The sequence below is a fragment of the Candoia aspera genome, chromosome 1 (assembly GCF_035149785.1).
Source record: "Candoia aspera isolate rCanAsp1 chromosome 1, rCanAsp1.hap2, whole genome shotgun sequence".
In the NCBI taxonomy this organism is placed as follows: Eukaryota; Metazoa; Chordata; class Lepidosauria; order Squamata; family Boidae; genus Candoia; species Candoia aspera.
The window spans coordinates 41,300,170-41,325,944 of NC_086153.1; the positions used below are offsets into that span (position 1 = coordinate 41,300,170).

Sequence of the window (25,775 nt, forward strand, 5' to 3'; positions counted from 1 at the left end):
AAGAAATTTGTTTAAAGAAATGCATGTGAGTTTTAAAGCTTTTTTTCCCCCAGCATTTGTATAAGTGCAAATTAGAACCAAAAATTACAGTCAGAAAAATATGGATTGGAGTGCAAGTTAATCTAAATTAGGATCTCCATATTTTAGCATAGCATGCTATAAAATTACATCAATTACCAGAAATAAGATTTATACAAATGATGATGAAACATAGTATTTTGCTGTAAAATACAAATATGGCCATACAGATCTGCATTGCTTATAAAAAGAAGGTTGTTTTGATTCCGTTCCTGTATATGGCAAAGAAGTAAGATTTATTTTAAAAGTGATATGCCCATGATGATAATCAAATGGTATTTTGAGTAATAAATTTAACTTAAAAATCCAAGCAGTCCTGATAGAGAGTAGATTTCATTAGTTTGATAGTTTATGTATTTATAAGCAGTGCCCAATGCTGATCTAAATACTGAAGCTCTCCATATTTCTGCAGTATTTTTAGATAGTCACCAGATGGTGCTAAAGCAACACCTTTAGACATCTAGACTCTGTCATAACCATTTAATTCTCTTCAGTTCATACTAGTTTTCTCTGATTATCTTGTTTACGCATTATTCAAAAGGAAATTCTGTGTCAGTATTTGAATGAGTAAAAATACAACTTCGAAATCTTGTGTAGGTAACAGGTCAAATGATGTAGAGGATACCAAATATTAAATATTCAAGTAAAGTTGTCTTGCACTGAATAGCCTTAACTGAATTGCAGCTGGGGTTGCATCCACGTTGTCAGAATATTATTTAGGAAGAGTGGAGAGTTTTTTTTCTCCTTTTCATTGCTTCAGTTATGCTTGTCAAAAGCACCTGTATTTCTGGGTAACAAATTAAATGTTTATTTTCTAAAAAAAAATACAATATTAAGTATACATTTCAAAGACTCCAATATCTTTTCTTTTGAAAAGAAGCGTGGTCATCGTTGTGTGGCTATAGTAATTTTGTAGCTATGGAATATATTTTAAGAAGAAAACAGGAAGAACAAATGCCCTTAATATATACTGAGTGAAATTCAATATCACACGAGAGTCTGGCAGTTTTTCCTCTTCTCCTGGCTTTCCTGAAATTCCGTCCCTTTGGTCTTCTCTGAAGGGTCCACGGAAATAGTATATAGCCGCAATGGCATGTAATAATTTTTTATCTATGTATTTGTGCAGTCCAGTTATGAAGTCACCCAGATCAGTGGCATCTTCATAAAGAACATACTGATTACATTTTTCTCACTACTGTTTAAAAGCCTTTGTTACAAAATGCATCTCACTCAGGATAGTTACAGCTAACAAATAATAGCTATTTTCTTTTTCTTTTCTTTCTTTTCTCTTTCTCTACGTACACATATTTTTGCTGAGCGACCAAGTTGGTTTATAGGTCCATAGGAAATAATTCCTTTTCTAAAACATATTCTCAAAGCTGTTTTAATTCTTCAGGTCAGTTTTTTGGTGCCACATATATTGTCATTTGAAAGTAAGAAGGACATGTCTGAGAGAGCAAACCGAGCAATTTTATGCATGAGGTATTGCATTGTTGTTATGTAAACTTTTCGATGGGACACCAGTATTAAACGTCAGTTCCAAAATTCTCAACTAGCATAGCCTTTGGGTAATAATTCTGAATAAATTCTGTGTAATGCAAAACTTATGTACTCCATACAGTAGAACTGGTTCCAATAACATATTTTCTACTTCACCTGTTTTATATATTTTAACTTTGTTTAATTATGAGTAAGACGTACAGAGAATGCCGAATTCATGCTCAGTATTTTGCCATTTTTAAAAACACATTAAAACTCAGATGATGTACACTTTTGGCTTGTACTTTTCCTAAAATTTATTTAAATAAATTGTCTTCCACATATTGAGCTTCAACGATTAAATATATGGATTGAATTAGTTCTAGAAACCTGATGATGTTTGTCTTTCCTGAATTTGTTTTTAACAATTCTCTTAAAATCGAAGCTATTTGCTATCATTTGTTTACAGTTTGTACAGATCTGTTAATGTGTGAAGCGCTTTACCTTTATATCATTCCAGTGTTCTGCAGTATTGTCTTCATCTGTATCTATCTTCTGAGGGCAAGCCATATTCCAGACATGGGGTTCTGTAGTGGAATTTCTCATACCAGATATATCGATAGCTCTATGCAGCAAAACATCCCCTGCTTCCAGCAGTTTAATGCCTTGAACACAAAATCAACATTGCCTGGTCATCTGTTCTGGGTGGTGGAGGAGAGTTTTCCACAGTGATTATAGTAATTTACTACAGATTTATCCTGATCTTCGTCCAAAGAGCTCTGATTGTAAATCTTCTACACCCTGCTTCCAATTAATCCCTCTGTCAGGTAGAACTGGATCAAGATGACCTAAAAAGTTTTCAGTGTGAATGAGGATTTGAACTGGGATCTTTCTGGTCCTGGTTCAAAACTATTCGGTATCAGCATTCCCCAACTGTATGTCCCCCAGATGTTTGGGACTACAACTCTCAAAATTCCCAGCCATCTTAGCCAATGGCATGTTATTAAGAATTGTAAGAATGGTAATTCCAGTGAATATGAAGGGATGCAAGCTGAGGAAGATTGCTCTGGAGTCTGCTGTTCACCAGTAACAATTTGATTGATCCTAACAGCATTCCATGATTTTAATGTTCTGTGAAATTTGCCATTCTCTAATGAGGACGTCAAAAAACGTGTACACACTTCTACAACAGCAAAGTACTCCTTACAAATTTGTCATCAAGCTTGGAAATCTGTTGTTTGACGCCGTCGGTTTTCCTGAGTCTTTTTTTATAAATTTGGTTCAGTTCTTAATGTTCCTAATATCTTATATCTTAAAACGGGGTTTCTCAAACATGGGCCACTTTAAGATGTGTGAACTGCAACTCTCAGAATTCCCCAGCCAGTGATGGAAGTTGAAGTCCACACATCTTAAAGTAGCCCAGGTTGAGAAACCCTGTCTTAAAACCATAAGAAAAGAAATATAAGAAATGGTGTAATTTCCAGTTAGGTTTAGTTGTATCCATTGAAAAAAAGTGGAAGTCCTAAGTCCCAAGTTTCGTCCTTCCCATGTTTTATCCCACTTTAAGCATTACCCAGGACCAAAAGGTTGCAATCTGTATCTGGTGGTATGTTGCTGGAAACACGTGTAATTGATAACTGCAATCAAGAATAGTTATACCCTCCTTTTCTCTCCCACCCCCATCCCTGCCTCAGTTCACACGGGCAGGCCTGCCTACACAGTTTGGAAATAAATCACAGTAAGCCTGTAAAATCTTGGCTAAGAAGGGGTGAAATTAATACATATTTTTACAAACATGTCCTTCTGTTCACAGTATCATCCTGTTTCATGGGAGAGTTTTCAAATTTGTGCTGCAATAAATGTAATTACTTTTTAGGGGAGAAGAATTTTCAACAAAAATGATGAAAACTCCTGCTCCGTATTGTCTTTATTTTTCCTGCTACTTGGTGAAATAATTAACATTTCTATATAGTATTTGCTATTGTATATTTTGATATACCAGCTGCATTTGGTGGATTTTTTGCAGAACAGAGTGAAAATCACATTTCTAGATCAGAGTATTTTAAAATAATTTATATTCTTTGCTTGAAAGTATGTTCCATTTGCATCTTGGGCTATTTTAATGTTTCACATCTGAAAAATTGGAAGAGTCAACATGGTGCGATTAGGAAACTTAAAATATAAGTTTTATGTAAATATATAATGGAAATATAAAAATATATATTTCTATTGAAGCAGTCCCATGTTCTTCTACTTTATCGTTTTGTTAATTTTAAATATGAAATGTATTTAATTTTTCCATGAATAATGAGATTATACAATCTAATATGTTTAGAATCAATGACATGTCATCTTTATAAAGTAAAGTGGTTTGGGCTTTTGTTTACTGGTTTTGTTTCATTTTTAAAGCAATCACAACTAAGCTCATCTGTGGCATTAGTAATATGAGGATAAAAGCACCTTCTTCTTGTGAGGAATAATGATTTGATATTTTTTTTATGTTACTGTGACAGAAAATGTGTTAAACTGAGGATCTCTTTGTATATACTTTATTTAAAAGACAGAATGCACTTTGGAAAGTATTGTCAGCTATGTTCAAAAATAATTGACAATATGTTGGGAGAAATTACTTGAAAGGTGATTCCTTTTATACTTCCTAAAGAAAAGGTTAAGACAGATTTTCTGTGCAATGGTTTTAATACTGCCGTGTGGGCTCAATTAAAGCCCTCTTTATTCATCACAGTTCAACAGAAATAATTAATCTGGGGGTTTAGCAGTCTAGAGCAATTTTAAATGTGACACTGGAAACTGCTTTTTCTAACTTGTAGCACAGGATGGCTTATAGAAAAGGAATTTTCTGAAACATAGTAAATGCTTTAATCAATGCTGATTTTACTTTTTAATTAGCAACTTGGAAAAAGAAAAGCAAAACAAAGCAAAACAGGCAGTGTAAATTAATTAGATTAATGACAAATGGCTATTATTTCAGCAACTTCTAAAAGTTAATTTTTCATGCCATTTTATTTTACAAGGATAAAATGTAAGGAAGTTGGGTCATGTTCCTTAGGTATATTCTTAGCAATTCAGAACAGTTTCAAATATATATATTTTGGTGTTTTTTTTAAAGTATTTTTATTAAGTGTTTTCATGTCTCATCTCTGTGATCTTTATATGATCCATACATTTGTTTGGAGGCAGTATAGGCATTTAATATTTGTCTCTAAAATAATACTACTTTGCAATAAATGTTTCTTCGTCAATAGGAGCAATTGCATGCAAGTTGCACGTTCACTAAATGGATAAAATTGAGTCCAATTGCCTCTGACCAATAGACCTTGAAAGGGGCTGGTTCTTTTGTATGAACAGAAATGCCATTGTTTTCTTTCTCATGTATTCAGCCTGAAAGTTTGCACTAGTAGGTGAAAAGGAATTCATTTTCTCTTAGCCAATCCCCTCTTCTGGACTTCTGTGTTAATCTTTTTAAATAAGATTCAGCTCTGATCCTTATTGCAGTTCACCTTTGCATCTGCCTCTGTCTAAAGCTTTAGAGGCATTTGAAGGCATCTAAGCGGTGGATAACTGATACTCCTGCCATGTAAGTTTGCATTTTGTGTTTGTAACTTCAGCTATTAAGGCTGGCCTTCAATGATGCTGTGATTCAGATAGCTTTCAGAGGAGACTTGGCTAGCTTTTGAAGGAGATAGTGGTGGGTGATGTTGTGGAGACTACAACAGAAACAGTTGGTTTGATCCTAATTTAGGAAAGTCATGTTTAATTTTATATTGAGGAATGTTTTAGCAGACATATAAGATACATTTGTATAACCTTGGTATGTGGTTGCATACTGCCTTGTATGGAGTGATGGGTGTGTTATTGTTGCAGATAAATAGCGGCTGTTAATGCCAGAGTTACCTACAATTTCAAAACTACAATATAGAATTCTAAATGTAATAATGGGAAACTCACCCATTAATTGTTCTGATGAAAAGGGACCTGTATCTTGTCATATTGGCTTTTATTTAATGGCCTAAATCAATAAAATAATACAAAATGAATTTTGTTAATGATTGCCTGCTACTGTTTTATTACCTTCAAACACTTTATTTATTTCATCTATATATCTATGTTTATTTCATCTGTTTTACTTCAAATATATACTTTAGATGTGTTCCGAATACAGTATTCACTTGCAAATAGTATGTAGCTCAAGGTATTCCAAAGCAGGATGTAGTGTTACCAGATTTGTTCACAAATCCTGTTGAAAAAAGGCCATCTATGCAAGTGGAAGCATTCTGAACTGGTGACATTCACATGAGTTCGCTGTTTGGCATTCAGGTTCTGAGAATACACACATGCATGCATATTCTTGCAGAGTTTCACTTTTAGATAATGGTTGATGCATTTTTGCCTCTAAGAGAACTCTGTTTTTATCAACCTTTGATCTTTGTGTGTCGTATTTTTAATCATATTTGTTAAAGTATGAGAAATAGTCTGTGCTTTTTACTTTACAGCATTACCAATGAAGCAGGAGCCTCCATATACAGTGTTAGTCCAGAAGCTTGTAAGGAGATGCCTGATTTAGACCCTAACCTACGAAGTGCAGGTGACTATTGCTTATATTCTTACTCCTTTCAGAAATAGAATATATGTGTGTTATAATCATTAAAAGAGATACTATAGGGACTTGAGCTTTCGACAGAGAGATGATCCTCCTTTTGTGAGTTTTTACTGAATATTAAATTCTGAACCAACAGTTTTGCAAACCTGTAGAAACAAATTATACGTGGAATAGTTTCTTTGTTTATCTTGAGTAAATTTGTTGACTGATCCAACATATGCTTGGGAGAAAAATCTGCTCATTATTTACATGCTGTTACATGCCGTTTGCAAATAGCAAAATGTGTCTAATCCTATTATACACAGCATAGCATATCTACTGTTTCCCATTGTGTAGGACTTAAGTATGCAGTATTTTTATAAGACTTTATTTTATTATACCTGTTTCTTAAATGGAAGTAACTCGAATAGGGAAAGTAATAGAGGAAGGATGAATATAATTGTGTTTACATTTTTATTTCTGTTTTCATAAAGACACTTGAGATTTATGTGGGTTGATCAAAATTGTAAGAATACCTCCATAACATAGAAATTTCCAGTCTTCCGTTCTTCTTTTTTACCTGCCTCCCTTGAAATTTTGGCAGTGAAGTTTGCATCAGAATAAATGGACAGTACAGAATGAGCTGAGGCATAAGTGGGCTGTAGGCTTTCCAAACCAATTTCAACTTGACGAAGGAAAGTTTCATAGGACTCTCTCATTTACATAAGCACTGTAGTCTGTGTTCTTAGTATTTCCAGTGGCAGTCAGAAACATATCTGAACTTACATAATGCTATTGAAAATGTAGTTGCAACTCTGGATCATTGAAATTTTGCATTTTTTAAAAAAACATTGTTCATGATATGTCCCTAAGCCTATCTCTTTCAGCAGTTTTTAAACTGGAATATTATATATGGACATTCATTTTAACCCAGATTTTCCTAATGGAGTCTTTTCCAAACTGGCTGAAAACCCTCAGCCCATTGGATCTAGAGGGCACCAAACTGGAGAAAACTACTTATCCTCTTCTTGTCAGTTACTTTATTACTGCTAAACTATGTACATGCTTGCTCTGTTTTGTATATTCCTGCTTTTTTTCTTAATATTTCATATCTATAAAATATTTCCCAGTCAATATTTATTCAATCAGTTCTATTCTTCTTAGGAAGCTATTTATTCCCTTCTAAATCAGCAATGTTATAAATATTTTTTTCTGTCATTCTTCTTCAACTTGGAGGTATTCTGTTTTATTTTGAGCATTTTCTCTAAGTTTTATTATAAAGACTTTATCATTGGACAGGGTCTGTATTCCTCTTTAGTATCTGTTTTCAAAAATAATAACAAGCAGAATTATAGAAATATATTTCTATTTCATATACTTACATGAATTTTAAAAGTAGAATAATATTAATAAGGAATACAAATGAACTTATTAATTAATGTATATACTCATTTGTGACTGTATCATCTTTCTGTGATGGACAATAAGGGCCTTTATTCAATCTACTATACTGATAACCTACCACAGGTGGATCAGGTGGAGACCCAGTTATCTACTTTTTCCGTGTCAGAAAAAAACAGTAATGAAAAAGTTAGCTGATGCTTACTAAGTGCTAAACAAAATATGAAGCTTCTTAAAAAATTTATAAATCAATTTATTGAATATGTAGAGTGGAGGTAACTGGGACTGATTGATTGATTGATTACGTGCTATCAAGTCATTGTCAAGTCAAGTCATTTGCAACCATATAGATAGATTTTCTCTATGATGATCTGTCCCTAACCTGGTCCTTTAGTTCTTCCAACGGCACCCCCATTGCAGCTGTAACTGAGTCTATCCACCTTGCTGCTGGTCGTCCTTTACTTCTCTTTCCTTCCATCTTTCCCAGCACTAGATCCTTCTCCAGAAAGCTAGGTCTTTGCATAATGTGTCTGAAGTAGGATAATTTACAGCCAGCGGCCTTCTTTTAAAAGCAAATGTATGCGTGCAGGTAGAACATTCAGTTCATATTCCCCATTTTGGATTGGAGTGGGCTTAATGTGTCTTTCAAAGTACATGCAGAAAAAAAGTAAAAAAAAAATATACTATCAACAACCAGTAATATTAACACCAAATTTAAGTACATGATCTTGGGGTCCCCAAAGGCTGCAGAAGGGGACTGGATGCAGCCTTTCAGTTGTGTGCCCCATTTTACTATTGCCAATCTAAGTTATGCAGAAGTATGTGGTAGGACAAGCCAGCAAAAGGAAGTTTGAGCTCCAAAATGGGCCAGATCCATCGAAGGCTGCAGAGAAAAACATTCCAGGGGAAAAAGAAAATCTCCCAACATCTCTCTCTGGGAGAAGGAACTGGGCAGCTGTTTGGAATGGTGCTGACTGCTTCATTCTAAGCATTCTTCCCTCCTGGTCATGAGACCCACCACAGAGGATACTGCAGCTCACCCTGTGCTTCCTAGTACACACCAATCCACATAGATGGAACATCAGGTGAAAGCAGAAACATGCACACAGATACCTAGGGTGGTTGAGCCCCTTTGGGTTTTGGTTCTGTCTTTCAGTCAACTATATTATTTTTCTTTGATATATGTTGTTTTTCCTTTAATTTTAAATCACCCAGAGTTGGACAGCCTTGAAAATAAATGAATGAATGAATGAATGAATGAATGAATGAATGAATGAGGCATTACTTCATTACACAGAAAAAAATGGAAGATGCCTGCTATGACCACTACTAGCAAAGAGATTGGAAAGAATTCCAGAAGTTATGCTTTTATCTATCTATCTATTTATCTATCTATCTATCTATCTATTATTTGAATTTATGTCACTGCCCATCTCCCCCAATGGGGGACTCTGGGTGGTTTACAATAAAAATAATAAGAAGAATAAAATTAAAATTAAACCATCCAGGTCAACAGAATCTGAATGGTGTACTTTGCATGCTTTTCCTACCTTATTATGTATTGAGCTGTAATGAACATACATGCCTGGCTGAATCAGCTTGCAGTCATGTAAAGAATTTAAACACAAAGATAGTCCTTATAGTGTTTTTGTTTTTATTCTGGAAAGGGGTAAAAACCTGGCTCTGCCATCTTGCTTGGGGCAGGAAAGGGGAGAGCCAATCCTGGGGGTGGTTAGTGCCCTTAAGCAACCCCATGATTTTAAGAATTTACAAATTTAAATTAAGAACTGTTAATATCGCCATCTTGGACTGTGTATTTTATATTTTATACTTGTATTTGTATTTGGGAAATGCTGTTTTTTTTAGTGTATTTTAATTTGTATTTATTTTTAGGTTTATAGTAAACCGCCCAGTCACTTTGTGCAAGATGGGCAGTGATGAAATTTGAAATATAAATAAATAAATAAAACTGAATGAATATAGAATATATTAGAACGTATGAGTTATTTAGTTCTATTGATGTATCTGTCTTCAGGAAGGTTTCATCACTGGAGCTTAAGGGGGTTTAAAGTCCTGATCAAAATACCGGTTTACTTCTCCTGCCAGATAGACTGATGCACACCTATTTGAGTGCTTCACATTATCAGTGATCCAGAAGGTCCTGCTTGGGTCCCCATTTCCTCTGTTTCTGTGTCTGATCCTTGGAGACTGCCTGGACAAGTCCCTGCAATTTTCCTGGCAAGGTTTTTCAGAAGTGGTTTGCCATTGTCTCCTTCCTAGGACTGAGAGAAAGTGACTGGCCCAAGATCACCCAGCAGGCTTTGAGCCTAAGGCAAGACTAGAACTCATGGTCTCCCGGTTTCTAGCCTGATGCCTTGACTACTACACTAAACTGGCTCTCTCTGTTTCTGTGGTTCAAACCTAATTGCTGGCTAGGAATCCAGATAACAGATATAAGGAGCTGTACCTCTGTACCATGAATATTAGAGTCTGAATGCTTCTTAAACTGTAACCATTAGTAATATGCAAGTCTGATGGAAGAAGGGTCTTGCCTCTGCTCCTTCACCAAGGAAATGGCAGATTCCATATCTAGGCAGAGCTGAACGCCAACCAAAGAAAAACAAATTCTATGATGCAACAAGCCTGGAGGCTCCATTTTAGTGCTGGGACTAAAGAAATTCTTCTTTGTGAGAAGAAATAGAAGAAAGTAAGAATGAAGAATTAATAGTTGTAGAAAACTGGCTTGAAAATTAAAATAATAAAGTGTGGATCCTAAATGTTTATCTTCACAGATTTGTAAACTTCTGAAAGAGAACGAAAAGTCCTCTAATATGCAGTCATATGAATGAGTGTACTATAATCCCAAACAGCTGTTATTTGAGAGTAGCAAATACTGGAATTTCTTCCTATATTACTTCTGAAATTTTAATCAGAATCTTTCTTCCAGATGCTGGTGATGTGTTAGTGATTCCAAACTCCTCTTACCTGGAAATAAAGTCAATCATTTTACCTGGAAGTAGTTAATTCAACAAGGAAAAGTAGATTTTCAACAAGGAAAAGTTCACTATCTTGATGGGTATTTGGCTCCCTTTTCAAACTGCTCTACCAAGGTCCTAATGTTAATCAAGATCTTTCCCCCTTTGATTAACGTCATTAGATGTAGTTCTGCTTTTTGAGGCATCAGATGTGCCTACTCAGATACTGGAGGTAGAGATACAAATATATGGGTAACTCTTCAGATATTTGATGAATGCTATTGTGTCCCCCCTCATCCCCATGCAAAACATAGTTGGTCTCTCCAACCTTTCCTTATAGGATTTGTTTCCCATATCCCAGACAATATTAAATTCTATCTTCTGCCTAGGTTCTTTGTCAACTGTGGCATAGTTTTCTAGAGCATAAGAAAATGGAAGCATTACTTCCATTCTTTTAAAAATCATGTTTTCATTAAGACTGTAAAATCACATTAGCCTTTTTTGTAGCCATATGTAGCTGGTTCATGTTCAGTTTATGATCAGTTACAATCCTGAAATCCCCACTGTATAATGATTTCCTCACTGAAATATCACACTAATGAGGCCGGATCATATATGCGCACACACTACCACCACCCTCTGTAATCCATACTCCATACTTACAGGACAAATGAGAAAACCCATGCCGGTAAGCCAGGCTTGTGTGTTGCAAAATAATAGTAATTTGGGATCACTTCCTGTCCTGATAGTCATGTGTGCTAGTACAACATACAACTTTTTAAAAATGCATTTTCAAAGTTAGTACATTTATATGACTGTGCCTGAAGTTTGGAATTGCTCCTAGGGTTTATTGTAAAAGCTCCATGATTGCTCCTCTCAAGAAAAATCTCATGTATCTGCTTAGTACTGTATATGTTTGGGTTCTCTAGCATAGAGAACAGAAATGTAGTGAACTAACTTGTCTGCTTGCATAATTTCAGCAGCAACTGATTAAGGGGTGCATTGGTTTTAGCTACTGAATACAGGAGAGAACCTTCTTTAAAATTAATCTTTTGTTTTTCCACCATAATAACCTGAAGGAGTTGTACTGCTGCCAAATCTTGGAGATAAGCTGCCTTAAAACTGAATGTGGTGATGGCTGTTATGAATTAGTAAAAGATTGCCCTGTGTGTTTTGATTGGCAGTTTCTGCATTGGTTTAAGAATTCTTGCTATTTGAAGGGTATTTCAGCATAGTTTTCAATTTTGTTTCACTGAATGACAAAATGCATCCCTTTCCACAAATTTCTACATGTGTTTCTTTTAGTATAAAAAACCAAGCTAGCACCTCTGTGCTTCATTGCACCAAGTCATAGAAAATAATATAGACAAGCCACAGTACAAAATTTTCTTCAGACTTGGATAGGAAAGGGCATTTCCTCTTAGTGACAGTGACATTTATGCTAGCCTGTCTCAAAAATAACTCCTTGGTAAAGCTTGTCTATGTTACTTTTATAAGTCAGTGCAATGAAGCACAGGGGAACACTTTCATTTTAATTTCCATTTCACTAGTTACATCAGAGATTGTACTGTACACTTTTTCCCTTTTGTATCCCAACGGTGATGCTTGCAAGATGAACTATTTTTAACAGCTAACAATGAGGATTGAGGTGTTTAGGTCCAGTATTAAAACTGTGTATTCTCTTACCACGTCTCTTTCCTGCTACACCTTCTTTTCTGATAAGCAACTCTCTTCCAGTTGCCTTGGAACTGTGTCCAAAATTTACCCAGCATGCTTTTCTATTAAGAAAATACGTGTTTTATTTAAAAGAATTATACATGGATGCAATATGCAATATCTAAGACATGGTAATTACAACAGCAACAATAACAATGTATTACTACTAAATGCAGATTTGGAACCTGGTCTCCCTGCTCCTTGCTTTGCATGTTTTTAACTGATTTGCATGTGCATTTGTGCATGTGAACATAATGACAGAAACATACAGATCAACAGAAACTTAGGTCATCTTCTACTCAAGCTACTTGCTCAGTTGAGGATTTGCAATGCAATTTGTCTTCTCCAGGGCACATTTCAGCTTTGTGGGCTCCCAGAATTCCCCATCCGGGATGAGAATTTTGGGAGTTGAAGTCTACACATTGGAAGGGCACTTATGGTGGGTAAGGGTGAGCTACTTCATTCTGATGTTGCCCCTTCAGGTTTTGCTTGAAAATCCTACCGTAAAGAAGAGCTCTCTGCCTCCCAAATTAATCTGTGCTATTGGTAGGAAGCTACTTCATCTGGTAGGTACCAGAAGCTACTGGTAGGAAGTCCAAATTCTTTTTTCTTCCAATTTTCTACCAGTGATTATAACTCTATTCTATGAATCAACACAGAATAAATCTGCTCATCTTGTGCATGCTAGCCCTCAGATAGGCAAAGGTGTTTGTCTTGTCCCTCCTTAATCTTCCCTTGCCTGTGCTCATAGCATAGGTGGCAGAATCTGAAGGTATCATTGCAAAGGGCGGTTTGCCCAATAATTGCTTCATGAGTATACCCCCTCCCCCACATAGAATTTAGTCATTTATCTGGAGGCAATTTTACTATCCTGCCCTTTTCTGGACCTTGGGCAAATGTTTTTGACAATCCAGCAATTCTTATCAAGAGACACTTTTATTGTAGTTCTTTTGGTGGGGTATGTGCCTTTCATTCTAAGGGTATGTAGTTGCAGCTACCAGGCATCTTAAAGTTTTCATTCATGTAATTTTTTTTTGTTTTGCTGTGCCACTTTAAAAATGATAGGATGTAACATTTCCTTTCTCCCTTTCTCTTTCTGCCCTTGTGTGTATACAGTGCTATAGGGTTTGACTGCATATTCAGTTGTAATGTTTTAAAATTAGAGAGCAACGTGAGTCAAAAAGCAACTCAAAATCTCTCATGAATTAGAAACATTTGAAAAGTAAGAGGGGGAAAGTGAGGAACAAGTAAAAATATGATGGCACATAATCTGTAGAATTCTTTACCATGAGGCAAGTACATCTCCAGGTTTAGCTTCTGAGCAGCCCAGAGGCATCTAGTTAAACATTATGAGGGGGAAAAATGCTGGACTAGGATGGTCCTCCAGCAAGGCTATGCATGTGTTCTTATATAAAACTTGGCACAGCATCAATAGGGGAATGGTAGGGCAGATCTATCCTAAGTTAATCTCAAGTTAGAAACGTGGATATTCTTTGGAGTGCATCAGAGGTGAGCACATATCCTTGCATATAGCTGGAGGTTTGGGTGAGAGTTGCTGCAGTTAAAAAAGGCTTTTGAGTGAAAGAAAAGAAAGGAGAGCAAAAGGTCACACAAGACAGCTTTGCTTAGGATTGTCAAGTCCCATCTGCTTGTCTTCTCTCCACAGGGCAGAATTCATTGGATTATTGTACACTCAAAAGTTCAGCAAACCACTTGTACTTTTCACTGCAAGGAAATGCCTTTTAGGTATTTGAGGCTTGTTGGGACGTTGAGACTGTCATGCTACAGGGGTTTATTCCCTTGGGTGCTTCTACAGATAGAGACATACTGTGCAGAGCTGTCACAATGCCCAAAAAATGGAAGGAAAAGATTGGAGACAATATAATTTCTTCTGACTATCTCGGATAAAGTAAAACTGTTTGATGATTAGATGTGTGGAACATAGTGCCTTTATGCCTACTTGAGCTAATTTCTTCAGCTTCTTTCAAAGATCATTGCTCCCCTTTGGCTGCTCCAAAGCAAAGGTCACTTTTAGAAAACTTTATCACTGCAAAAGGTATACACTTCGCAACGAACTGGAGAAAGGTTGTTATAAGTGGATAAAACTTGTAGCTAACCATAGAGCGCCAATGTGAATTAATGCAGGATTAGAAATACATTACCAGGATTTAAAAGTATTATTAGACAAAAGGCTGAATAACTTGCTGTCATGTGCTGTCAAGCATCTTCAGCAGAAGTGCAAAGCTAGTAGTTTCTTTGAAGATGACAAGAGTAGGTATAGACATTTTAATACAGAAACAGGACAACAAAATTGCTGACACAAACATTCACATCACATTTCTGATGAAAGAGGTTCCTTAACTTAAAATATCATTTATTGGTAAACAAAAGCCTCTGAGAATTTATTTATTTACTTACTGGGTTTATATAGTTGATGTGGGACTCTGGGCGTCTAACAGTATTAAAAATAATAAAACCATAAAATGTAAAAACTCATAGCAGGGGGGGGGGATTAAAAATCATACAGGAAACAGGCACTAGCACACACTCCGTGGCCTAGGTTTGAGCACAGAAGCAGGTCTTCAAAGGCTTGCAGAAAGCCAGCAGGGTCAGGCCTAATCAGATCTCCAGGGGGATGATATTCCAGAGGGAGGATGGCACAATAGAAAAGGCTCTCTTGGGCACCACCAAACAACACTCTGTAACAGATGGGACCTGGAGCATGCCCCTCCTGCTGGAGTGGATAGGACAAGTAGACACAACCAGGGAGACATGGTCCTGTAAGTAACCCAGCCCCAAGCCATGAAGGGCTTTAAAGGTGCATACCAGCACCTTAAATTGCACCTAGAAGCATACTGGTAGCCAATGCTGCTGGCAGAGCAAAGGTGTCATATACACCAAATGACGGGCACCCTAATTGTCTGTGCTGCTGCATTCTGCACTGGCTGAAGCTTCTGAATTCTCTTCAAGGGCAGCCCCATATAGAGCACATTGTAGTAATCCAATTGGTAGGTCAGTAGGGCATGAATGACTGTGAGCAGGGCCTCCCCGTCCAGGAACAGGCGCCAACTGATGCACAACCTGTAGCTGTGCCAAGGCCCTCCTAGCCATGGCTGCTACCTACTCGAGCAGGAGCAGGAGGCCAGGAGGACCCCCAGATTGTGCACCAGTTCTGTCTGAGGCAGTGCAACGCCATCCAGAACCAAAGATGGAAGGTCCCTAGAACCAGGGGGTCCAAAACCCCGCAGCCACTCCATTTTGCTAGGGTTGAACTGCAGTCAGTTGTGCTCCATCCAGACCCCCACAGCTTCCAGGCAAAACCTCCATGGCATCACTCAGATGACCTGGGGTAGAAATACAAAGCTGGGTATCTCACCCCAAAGAAGAATGCTCTGCCTTTTTAAAAATGTTGGCTTAGATGAGCTTTTCTCTCAAAAATCTTTTCAAGCTTGAAATATATTGGGAAGCTTGGACTGATAATATGTTTACATCCCTAAAAGTGCACTGCTTTTTTGAGGATTTGGATAGTTAGCCCATTGTTGCTGGATTATACAGCAGGCTACAGTTTACTCCAGCCTGGGATCCCTCAGCTATGCTAGAATTATGATTCTCAGAATTCTCACCCTGCCTTGGTGGGCTGCCTATACTGGGAATTGCAGTGCCAGGTTGAGGAAATACTATTAAGTATTCTGAAATCCTATCACTTGTTAATTACTTAGAGTCCATGAGGACTGTGGTGGTAGATAAATTGCATAAATCAATCTAGCCAGTTTAGCTTAAGCCCAAAGAACAATGAGAAAATTCTGTTAGCACAATACAGCTTCTTTGTTACTCATGCAACTCCTTGCAGCCCTAAAATTCTGCCTTCAGGATGACTTGTGGTGCAGTGCCTTTAATTAAAGCTTGGCATGGCAGGAACTGGTGGAATTCTGTTTGCTCCATCCACTGCACAAGCAAAAATGTCTCCTGCTTTTTCAAGGGACTTTCTGGATCCAAGTAATTATATTTATTTAATAAGCTGCAGTGTAAATACATTCTTACTTGAGTGAGACTAGTATCATCAAAATAAGCATCTGGTTTGTGTCATGCTAGATCTAAGTTCCTTGGACCCAAAAGCAGAGGTTTGTACCCTTCAGCCAGCACTGGAGGTTATCAAGACTAATTGGAATATTGCAGTATATTAACATTAGTTGTGGTACATTTGTATATAACTAAGTGAATGAGGTTGATTTTATACTGAATGCTCCCTTCAGACAAATTAAATGGGAAATCAGTGTGTGTCCTGAAGCAAAAGCTTAATCCAAATCATATGAGGCAGCCCTCATTCTGAAAATAGAGTTTTGAACCAAAGTCTGTTGTGACTAAATTTTCATTTCCTTGGAATTCATAAACTTTTTCCTATGACTCTGTTGGGTAGAATCTGTTCTGCATGATTACTAGAAAACCTCAGAGGTAGTCAAAATGTTGGGTATAATTTACTCTGCCAGCTCCATTGCTGCCACCATGTGGCTGGCCGCAGAACAGCTGATTGGTGCATTAGGCGTCAAAGCTCAGCTCTCCCCTCAACCAGCTCACAAAATTCCAGAAAATTTAACAACTGGCTCCTGCTGGCTCCCCCAGGCCACTGACAGCTGGCTTTAACAGCTGGCTCCCGCATGCCACTGACCAATGTTATATGCATATGTTATTCCAATTCCATTTTATTCTGCCAAAATAGGATGCTAGAAAATGAGATTTATCTCCATTGAATTGGGATGAGCAACATGCGGTCCTTCAGATGTTGTTGAACTCCAGCTCACATCAGCATTTGCCAATGTGTCCAATGGTGAAAAATAATGGCAGCTGCAATCCCTACCAGGGAATATTCTTATTATAATAACTCTGAGTCAGTGTGGTACACCCCATCCAGATATTAGTGATCTATAACTCTAGCATTCACCACCATTAATATGGCTGAGATTGCTGGGAATTGCCATTCAACAACATTTGAAGGACTGCAGTTCTCCATTCTTGCATTAAGTCTACAGACTCTTGGATACTGTCAGGAAAAATGAGTCCTAAATATAGTAATTAATTATGAACCAAGTACAAAAACTACTTCAGAATCGAAATGAAAATGGTACATTAGCAATGTGCTAAAAGTTAATTAAGATTATCAATGCTGTCTGTGAAAGGATCTGCTGAAAAAACTGTTATTAAATCATGTACACGTTTACTTGGAAATCCAATGTTTACAGTAGGGGTTATTCCTCATTGTTTGCTTAGGGCTACCATTAAACAATAAGGAGAGATAATATTTCAGTTGGCACAAGTCACAGAGGTATTACTAAATTTAAATTTTCCAAATTATTATTCAGCTTTAAAAATCTTCGTGATCACTCTGTCGAGAATATATACATTTCAATGCTTCATTTTCAAACCAAGTTTTAAAAATGCATATTTTAGAGAGAGAATTTTGCTTTAAAGTATATGGTTTGCATTTGTACAAAAATGTTTCAAAGTTTACACAATACCTTTGTGTATTGTATTTTATTTTTATTTGTAGGCTGTTTTGCATTTTATTCTGTTTTTTTTTCTCCAGTTCATATCAAAAGACTATTTGTATAAAACATAGCCATATTATATGTTATTGATTCTATCATATCAGAAGTAATCCAGACTTCTAATCTTTCCACAATAGAAACTTCACAATTATTGTAGAGTTTTGGATAAGTTATAGCTGTTGGGCAGCAGCTTAAATTGTTAGAATTAGAATTCTAACGCTAGTATTCAGATTTGTGTGTGTAATCCTGTCCTACTGAGAAAAAATCTTAATATGAAAACAACCATATTCTACTATATCCTTTAATAATAAGGTGAAATTCAGGTCAACAGGAATCGAGCATCCTGGTTCACAAGATGTTTGAACAATAAATACTGAGTAAATATCATTGTGCGCTAGCAAATGTTTTTATTTATTCTTTTGAAATTGTCTTGTGTGCCCAGCTCCCGAGACTTTAAGCAGCTTACGTGATGGATACCCAACTGTTGTTTTTTCTCTCAAAGTATAGTTCTGTGAGTTTATAGATTTAATTAAGAATTCTTTTAATGGCACCTTTTAAAAAGCTAGGTTTTTAAAGGTAAGGAAATACAATCCACAGGCAGTGAACATATATTCTGTACTTGCACATTTCAGCATAAAAAATATAGAACATTCTTATTTAGGGGAAGATTGAGGTTGAACTAATCCTATCCTAATAGCTTGTGGTTGTCATATATTTGTTTATATGGCGATCTGTAAAATTATGCCCATTCTGCTAGCATCTGGAAAGCTCATAATATTTAAAATACACAGTTCTTGTTGGCTTAGAACGGTGAAGCCATTTTGATGTTGTTTGGAAAATAGAGTAATTATGTTTATAGAATTTGGTTTTTGAAAAAGCAGAATTCAGGGAAGATACTCACATATCTGATTGCAAACATTTGATCTGTGCTAAAGAATTAATAGAGGGGAGAAAAATAATAAACTGACACTGTTTCTTCCCTGTGGCAAATCTTTGCTGTGTTTGTCTTAAATATCCCAGGAATTAAAAAGAGAATCTATTATTTGTCTGTTTGTTTAAATTTATTGGCTACCCAATTCCAGTGGACTCTGGGTGGCATACAAAACTAGAAAAAACATAAAAAATGGTTAAAAACACTAAATCAAACAAACAGCCCAGACTAAAATGGTCTAAGAAAATGGTTTTTGAAAAAGGGGTAATGCTTATTTTTCAAAAAGGGTTAATTCTTATTACAGCAAAACATCTTCCACCGTGATCAGTAAAGGTGTAGTTCTTATGACTCAATAAATTAATTAAGCCATTGTAGGGATAATTTTTTCCCTGATTCTCCTGCCAATTAGATTCATTTGTGAGTGACCTATCCTGATTTTTTTTTAATTCAGCACATTACACTTCAGCAGCATTGCCTGCTTCTGACTTCTATAAATAATATGCTATGATGGAAGATATAGCATATATCTTCCATAATATTGATATGGTGAACCAAATCAAATAAATTTATTACATGTTTAATATGTTTTCAAAATAAATTTTAATATTTACTTATGCCTATTATTACTTAGCATTTCAAGGCAAATCAGATCCTTGCTGTTATAGTAAAAATGTTCCTCATTCTTCCTCACATAGATATTTGCAGTCTCAGTATTTACATCAGTATTTTATTTATTGTTTTTTGGGGGATCTGTATATCTCTTTTCTGCCCCTTACAGTGACATATATTTAGTTTTTATGTACTGTGTATGCTAGAATCAGTTTTGTTCTGTTCTGTTTTTTGTTCTTTTTTTATTTGATTTTCTTGATGGCCCTGAGTGTTTTAATGAAATGGCAACTTTGCTTTTGACATATAATGCTCTAAACCAGCCTTTCTCAACTTCTTCACCCTGGAGGAACCCTTGAAGTATTTTTCAGGCCTCGGGGAACCCCTGCACACTCAGGCTCAAATATAGGCGCCAAGTTACAAAATCATTATAGTCGTTTCATGAGTAGGCCTGTAGATATGCATTAACAGTGATCTTAAACTAAAAATAAAGAATGAAACGTACCTCTTTAATGTGAAGTCGCCTGAATTTGAAATAATTTTTTAAATAAATTGTGATCTCCCAGTGAACCCCTAGTGACCTCTCACGGAACCCTAGGTTTCCACGGAACCCTGGTTGAGAAACCCTGATCTAAACAATTTGGAACCAGGGTTATTTGATGGAATACCCAGTTACATCAGAGGAAGTCCTGCCACTTTGAACTGCAGTAACTTGCAGGTGAGCTCTCTCTGTGTAGCACCAATACTTGCCTCTTTGAGGCATCTGTTGAATGTTGGATGAATGCTTCCCTTTGGTCTTTGCCTCTGCCAACATTTTTAATTAATACGTTTTTAAATTGTTTTAATTTATTATTTTTATTTTTTGTATTTTAAATAATTTTATTGTAAACTCTTTTGAAATGGAACTTCGTACAGATGGCTAAACAAACAAACAAACTTTAGATCAGCACCGCTCCCCCATTCCCCAGGGCCCTCCAGATGTGTGGGGTTTCAATTCCCACAATTCTAGGCCGTGATGACTGAAAGAATCTTAACAAGCCATCTTCTCCCATTTAAATCCTCAGCACATCTTGTAGACCTACATCAGGGATAAATGCTAGATAAAATTCTTCCACAACAAAAATATACTGGATATACCTGTCGCCCAATTCTCCTGATTACTGGAAAAATCTTGAAATAGAAAACAGAAATGTTATGGCTTCCCCCCCCCTCCGCCCCCAAATGGGAGAAATGCAGTCCATTTAAAAATAATAGCCAACAGTATAACACAAATGAATATTGGAAATTTCTACTTCAAGCGCTTCAAGACATCTCAGATGGCAGGAGAGAGGGGCTGCTGCTGCTGCTGCTGCTGCTGCTGCTGCAAACAGCTGCCATTGCACAGTTCAAATAAATGACCCTTTGTCTCACAACAGGGTGCCAGTGTGCTGAATATGCCCAAGTCTGACAATGCACTGAGAAACCATGTACATACCGCATGGGCCACAGATATGCAGCATTGGTGATATTTTTCCTCTTTACCATCAGCAGCATCATAGCTTAACGGAAAGCAAACATACTGCAAACCATATAATGAGGTTAACAATGACAAAACCTTGCCTGCAGCTAACCATCTGTTCAAATGTATAATGGAAAGGGAGGAAGGCGGGAGGCTGACAAAGCAAAAGACAGAGTAATTCCTCTATTAATAATTAAAAGTTGGTAGTCAAGAACTTAGGGTTATTAATTTGTGCCACGTGAAGTTATGGGAACGTTTGCTGTTGTGGGGGTGGTCGTTTCACATTCTTGGTTGTAAGGTATTTTGTAGATCAATTATTGTTGTAAAAAGTAAGTTTAAAATGTCAGTCCTGAGAGAGACTGTATTATTCTGGTTAAGCAGCACTTGGGGAAAGAAGAATATAACTTAATTTGTTAGCAATCTTCATAGATATAAGCAGCCAATATTGTTTGGTTTGGTTTTGGTTTTTTACTTTTTACATAAAACAGCCACCCACAGCTTCTCCCCCTGCCCTCTCCCTCCTGTCTCCTGCAGCAGTGTCACTGCACTTTACTGTTCATTGGCAAAAAGATTATGCTATATAGTGGCTTTGTCATATCAGATTTGCAGCAGGAAGTGGGCTGAGACCACCCTACTGGTATTGAATTGCTTCTTCTGAAAGGTGCCCCAAGCATACCAGGTGATAAGAGAGAATCCCTGTCGAAGATCTGCATCATATGCCAGAGACGCTAAGCTGAAAAGCGTATGCATGAAATTTGCTTTGCCATTTGATTCCTCCCCTTTCCTCCAGCTAAGAAGGTGTACACAGACTTCCTGCCTGACAGGACAATATGTTGTTGTCATGCCAGATGTTGCAGTTGTGCACTATTCCGAATTGATGACCTAAAAGGTTTTGTCTCAATTTGATAGGAAAGGTCTTCAGGTGGTGTTTCCTAAATAAATTGAATTAACCTTACGTAGAAGTCAAGGGACTGCATCACTCTTGTTTTATGTTATTTAAAAATAGTGGATAAAACCTGCTTTGAGTTTTCATTATTCTTTTTTTTCCCCTTTAGTTAAAACGTCTTATTTGGACAACAGGTTTTAAAAATTATGAATAATCCTGGGTGTTTGACCCGGATTAAAAAGAACATTAGAAAACCTGATACATTCATGCTTATTTTAATTCCTATATTGTGTCCTGTAGCAAGAAAAATGAAGTATTTGAAAAAATATTCCAAAGTATTATAGTAAATGAAAAATAGTATGTATGTGACTATACTTCAAGAGATTATTGTAGAGTATGTTTAATTTCAGCTACTTTTATTTATGTACTTGTTTATTTTGATACTTTTAATATTTATTATTTTTATTTATCATATTTTTATCACTATTAATATTATTTTATTATACCTTTTATAAATATTTTTGTATGTTTACAATGACAAATAATGTTATGTCCTCCAAGAGTAAGGATCCCTACTGTAAATTCCAGAAGCATAGGGATCTTAATCCTTAGGAAATACTAATGAGCAATTATATATCTCCTGATATGATAAGGTATTAATTATATTAGTTGTTAAAATGTTCAGATACTGTTTCCAACTCTTAGTGGCCACACTAAATATATACATACATATATGTTATTCAGGTACTCCCACAGATCATGATTTAGTCTTTATATCTTTCATCATGCAGTTTGGTCAGCTCTGCACTTAACTGACAAACAAGAGCAAAGTTGGGGCAGAACATATGTAGGATCTCTATGAATAATGCTATACAGCTATTTTGTGTTGTTCTTTAACTTACATATTTACACCTCAAGAATTGCTCTTTTCACCATTTTTTCTTTCTTCCCTTTTCCTCACCCTACCTGTTGCTGGACTTTTCCTTTCCTCTTGTCCCTCCCCTGCCACACCCATATAGCACTCATTTTGTTCTGACAACCACAGTTCTTGATTGAGAATTTCAAATGAGCCTTTGACCTGTATGGATTGTTCTGTTAGTGCTTTGGAATCAGACTCACAATCTTTCCTATCTATCTATCTATCTATCTATCTATCTATCTATCTATCTATCAAATTTTTATCACCGCCATCTCCCCCTCAAGGAGCCATGAAACCAAATATGATGACTCTCATCAATATTTCATGTGTATAGAACTACATGGGATGGACAAGGGTAGAATGGATCCCTCCTATTTTTGAGGTAGAGCCTAAAATATGAAAAGGGAAACCTATATGTTTGACCAGCATTAGAGACAAGCAAGTCTGCCATGCAGTATTGGTGACACAGTCCCACTCTCTTCCTCTGTTCATATATATATATAATGTGCACATGGCTTGATTAAGGAATATCGGCCACATCGGCCAGATGTCAGCCACATCTGTCAGAATTGTTATGAGGAATATTATTATTGAAAAGGAACCCAGTGCTCTATATTGCTCATTTCAGGGAATAGGAAGTACTGTTAAACATTGTAATCAGGTTTTGCATCAGCCTGTTATGACTGTATATGAGAGCTGTACAGAACTTTTCAGAGGATACTATAGTGGTGAATAAAGCGCCACTACAAACACATCACTCAAAGCATCAAGGTATTCATATTATCTTAACGTTTGGTGTGGCTTCGTTGAGGGCTTCCCTATGTTGTCTGAGCTTGCATGTGCACATGCTCAGAAGACCAGCAAAGGACCTTATAGTAGCCATATTGTACCTTTGAGGACCATGACCAATTCAGCACTCTGAAGATTAGGTCTGTGGTTTGCATAGCCCTCCTTGATATACAATTCAGTTTTTTATATATTTTGCCTATTAGAATTATGTTTTGTGTTTTGATTCTTTGTGCTATTTGGTTTCTTTCTGGTTTCTTTCTTCATATTCCTCTGAGCATGCTCATGGAATATGGCAATACCATTTCGATCAGTCCTCCCAACCTGGTGTTTTCCAGATGTGTTGAGCTTCAACTCCCACAATTTATTATGGGACTAAAAATCTAACATACCTGAGGGATACTGCATTGGCAAAGACTGTTTTAGATAGTAAATACTTCATTTTGTATGCTCAAGTAAATTCATTTTGCAATTCTGCTTTTCCTTACTTGGTGTACGTTATTCATCCCTTTGCCTTATTGTTAACTCCACCCCTCATCCTTTTCCTCTCATTCTGTCCTAACAGCGAGACACATGCTGAGGAGTAGTTTTCTAATGTTTATTACTGCTACATAAACAGAATCCTAACAAACTGAATAAGCGTGGGAAAAACCCAGACATATAAACCCCAAAGGCTAAGGCGGGCCTGATCTGTGTCTCTTTGAATGGCTGCTTAATTCCTCAGTACTATGCATGCGCTTTACAGCCTGGATGGGAGCCCCCTACTCGCCATCCTTACTCATGACACATTCTTCCTTGATAAAATAATACTGTCTTTTAAGGGTTGTCCTTGATCCATACCATCAGAGTTCCAATTGGTAATTATAAGAGAGTTTATTATAGGAAAGCATTTCTTTTGTAGGCTGTACTACTTGCACTGATTAAGCTTTTGTGATTTTGACAATAAAGGCATATGTGAAAGTCTTTGAATTCACAAGTTCTCTGTTATAGAAGCCGACAGATCAGATGTCACTGGCATACTCGTTTCTAAGTCAGGCTGGAAGCTGCCATTGTTCATGTATGTTAAAACTTGTATTAAAGGATGTGAAACCTTGTATGTGACCGAGCCATGAACTTTAAATTTTAGTATATAACTTTTTCTTTCACAGAAGGAGAAGATGCGGATCTTTGGAATAAGAAATAGGTCATGGCACGTTTAGTTGTATGTCATAGACATGTGTTTTATGTTATGGCAGATAAACAACTGAGTATTATGGTTCTTTTGTCCTGTATTGTATCTGATAAAGCACCTGTGAACCTCTCTAAGTAATCAATCAATACTAATAGGTATTCTTCAGGTATTGCAAATCTATATTATCAACATAATAATGGAAAGAGAGCATGTAACTTTCCCCTAGGTCCTCATTTTCCATCACCATCCCTCCCACCACCCCAGTTAACTGTAGATTTCTGAAGCATAGAATAAGGATATTTGTGGAGGTACATGTCATGTGAAAAGGTTCCCTCCCATACCCAACATATATTAGCCCTGAGCATAACTGGATGATGAGAACAAGAATGTGAGACAACTAGCACGCCCATTTTCTCTCCCTCTCTTCTCTCTCCCTCACTTTCTCCCATCACTTTTCTGGTCTTGGCAGTTAGATTTGAATTAGGGCCACCAAATGTAAACAAACTGTCTTAGTGGTACCGGTCTTGTCATTTTTTTACTCTTTCATAGCTCTTAACTAGGAACTTGGAAGATCAGATTCTTGGAATGCCTTTTCCTCAGAACCCTGCTTCTTTCTTTTGGTGCCTGAGAATTATTAGACATTGAACTGGAAATCTTTGGTAAGGGTTGAAACTGGTAAGGCAGTAATGTCTGATTCTCACAGCAGAGAAAATGATTTTGTGAACAAGGGATGATTGGCAGAAACCTTCAGGGCCAGGAAACAAGTAGCCACATTGCTATAGAATCAAAAAGGCAAGAGGAGGAAATCCAAAATTCAATCCTTGAAACCAATATATGCATATAGGACAAAGTTTCTCGGTGTTATTAAACAGAGAGCGTCTTACAGGTATGACTTTCTAATATTCTGCAATAAATCTGTTCATCTAACATTCTTGAGAATTGTAGAATCTAATTGCTCTACCTGGTATGAAACCTTGATACAGATGCTCCATGTAATGAGTATAGAACATGGTTTTGGCTGTATAGTACTCAGACTCTTGGCTGGCCCTAGTAATTCAAGCTGGCCACTGGATTTTGTCAAGAAGTACTATTCAAGGGTTACTGTTTGGTCCTGGACTAGCTGTGATATTCTGTCTTCTTTCTCAGTGTCTGTAAGTCAAAATGATTCCCAGATAACTTCTCCAGATAT

At 36.7% G+C, this 25,775-nt stretch overlaps 1 protein-coding gene across 1 annotated transcript in view; it reads left to right on the forward strand.

Annotated features, from left to right (window-relative positions):
• Positions 1–25,775, forward strand: part of SRBD1 (S1 RNA binding domain 1) — a 205,439-nt gene that overhangs the window by 70,448 nt on the left and 109,216 nt on the right. Inside the window, exon 14 of the mRNA XM_063302803.1 lies at positions 6,069–6,160. Within this exon, the coding sequence (XP_063158873.1) occupies positions 6,069–6,160 (92 nt within the window). The remainder of the gene's footprint in view (positions 1–6,068; positions 6,161–25,775) is intronic.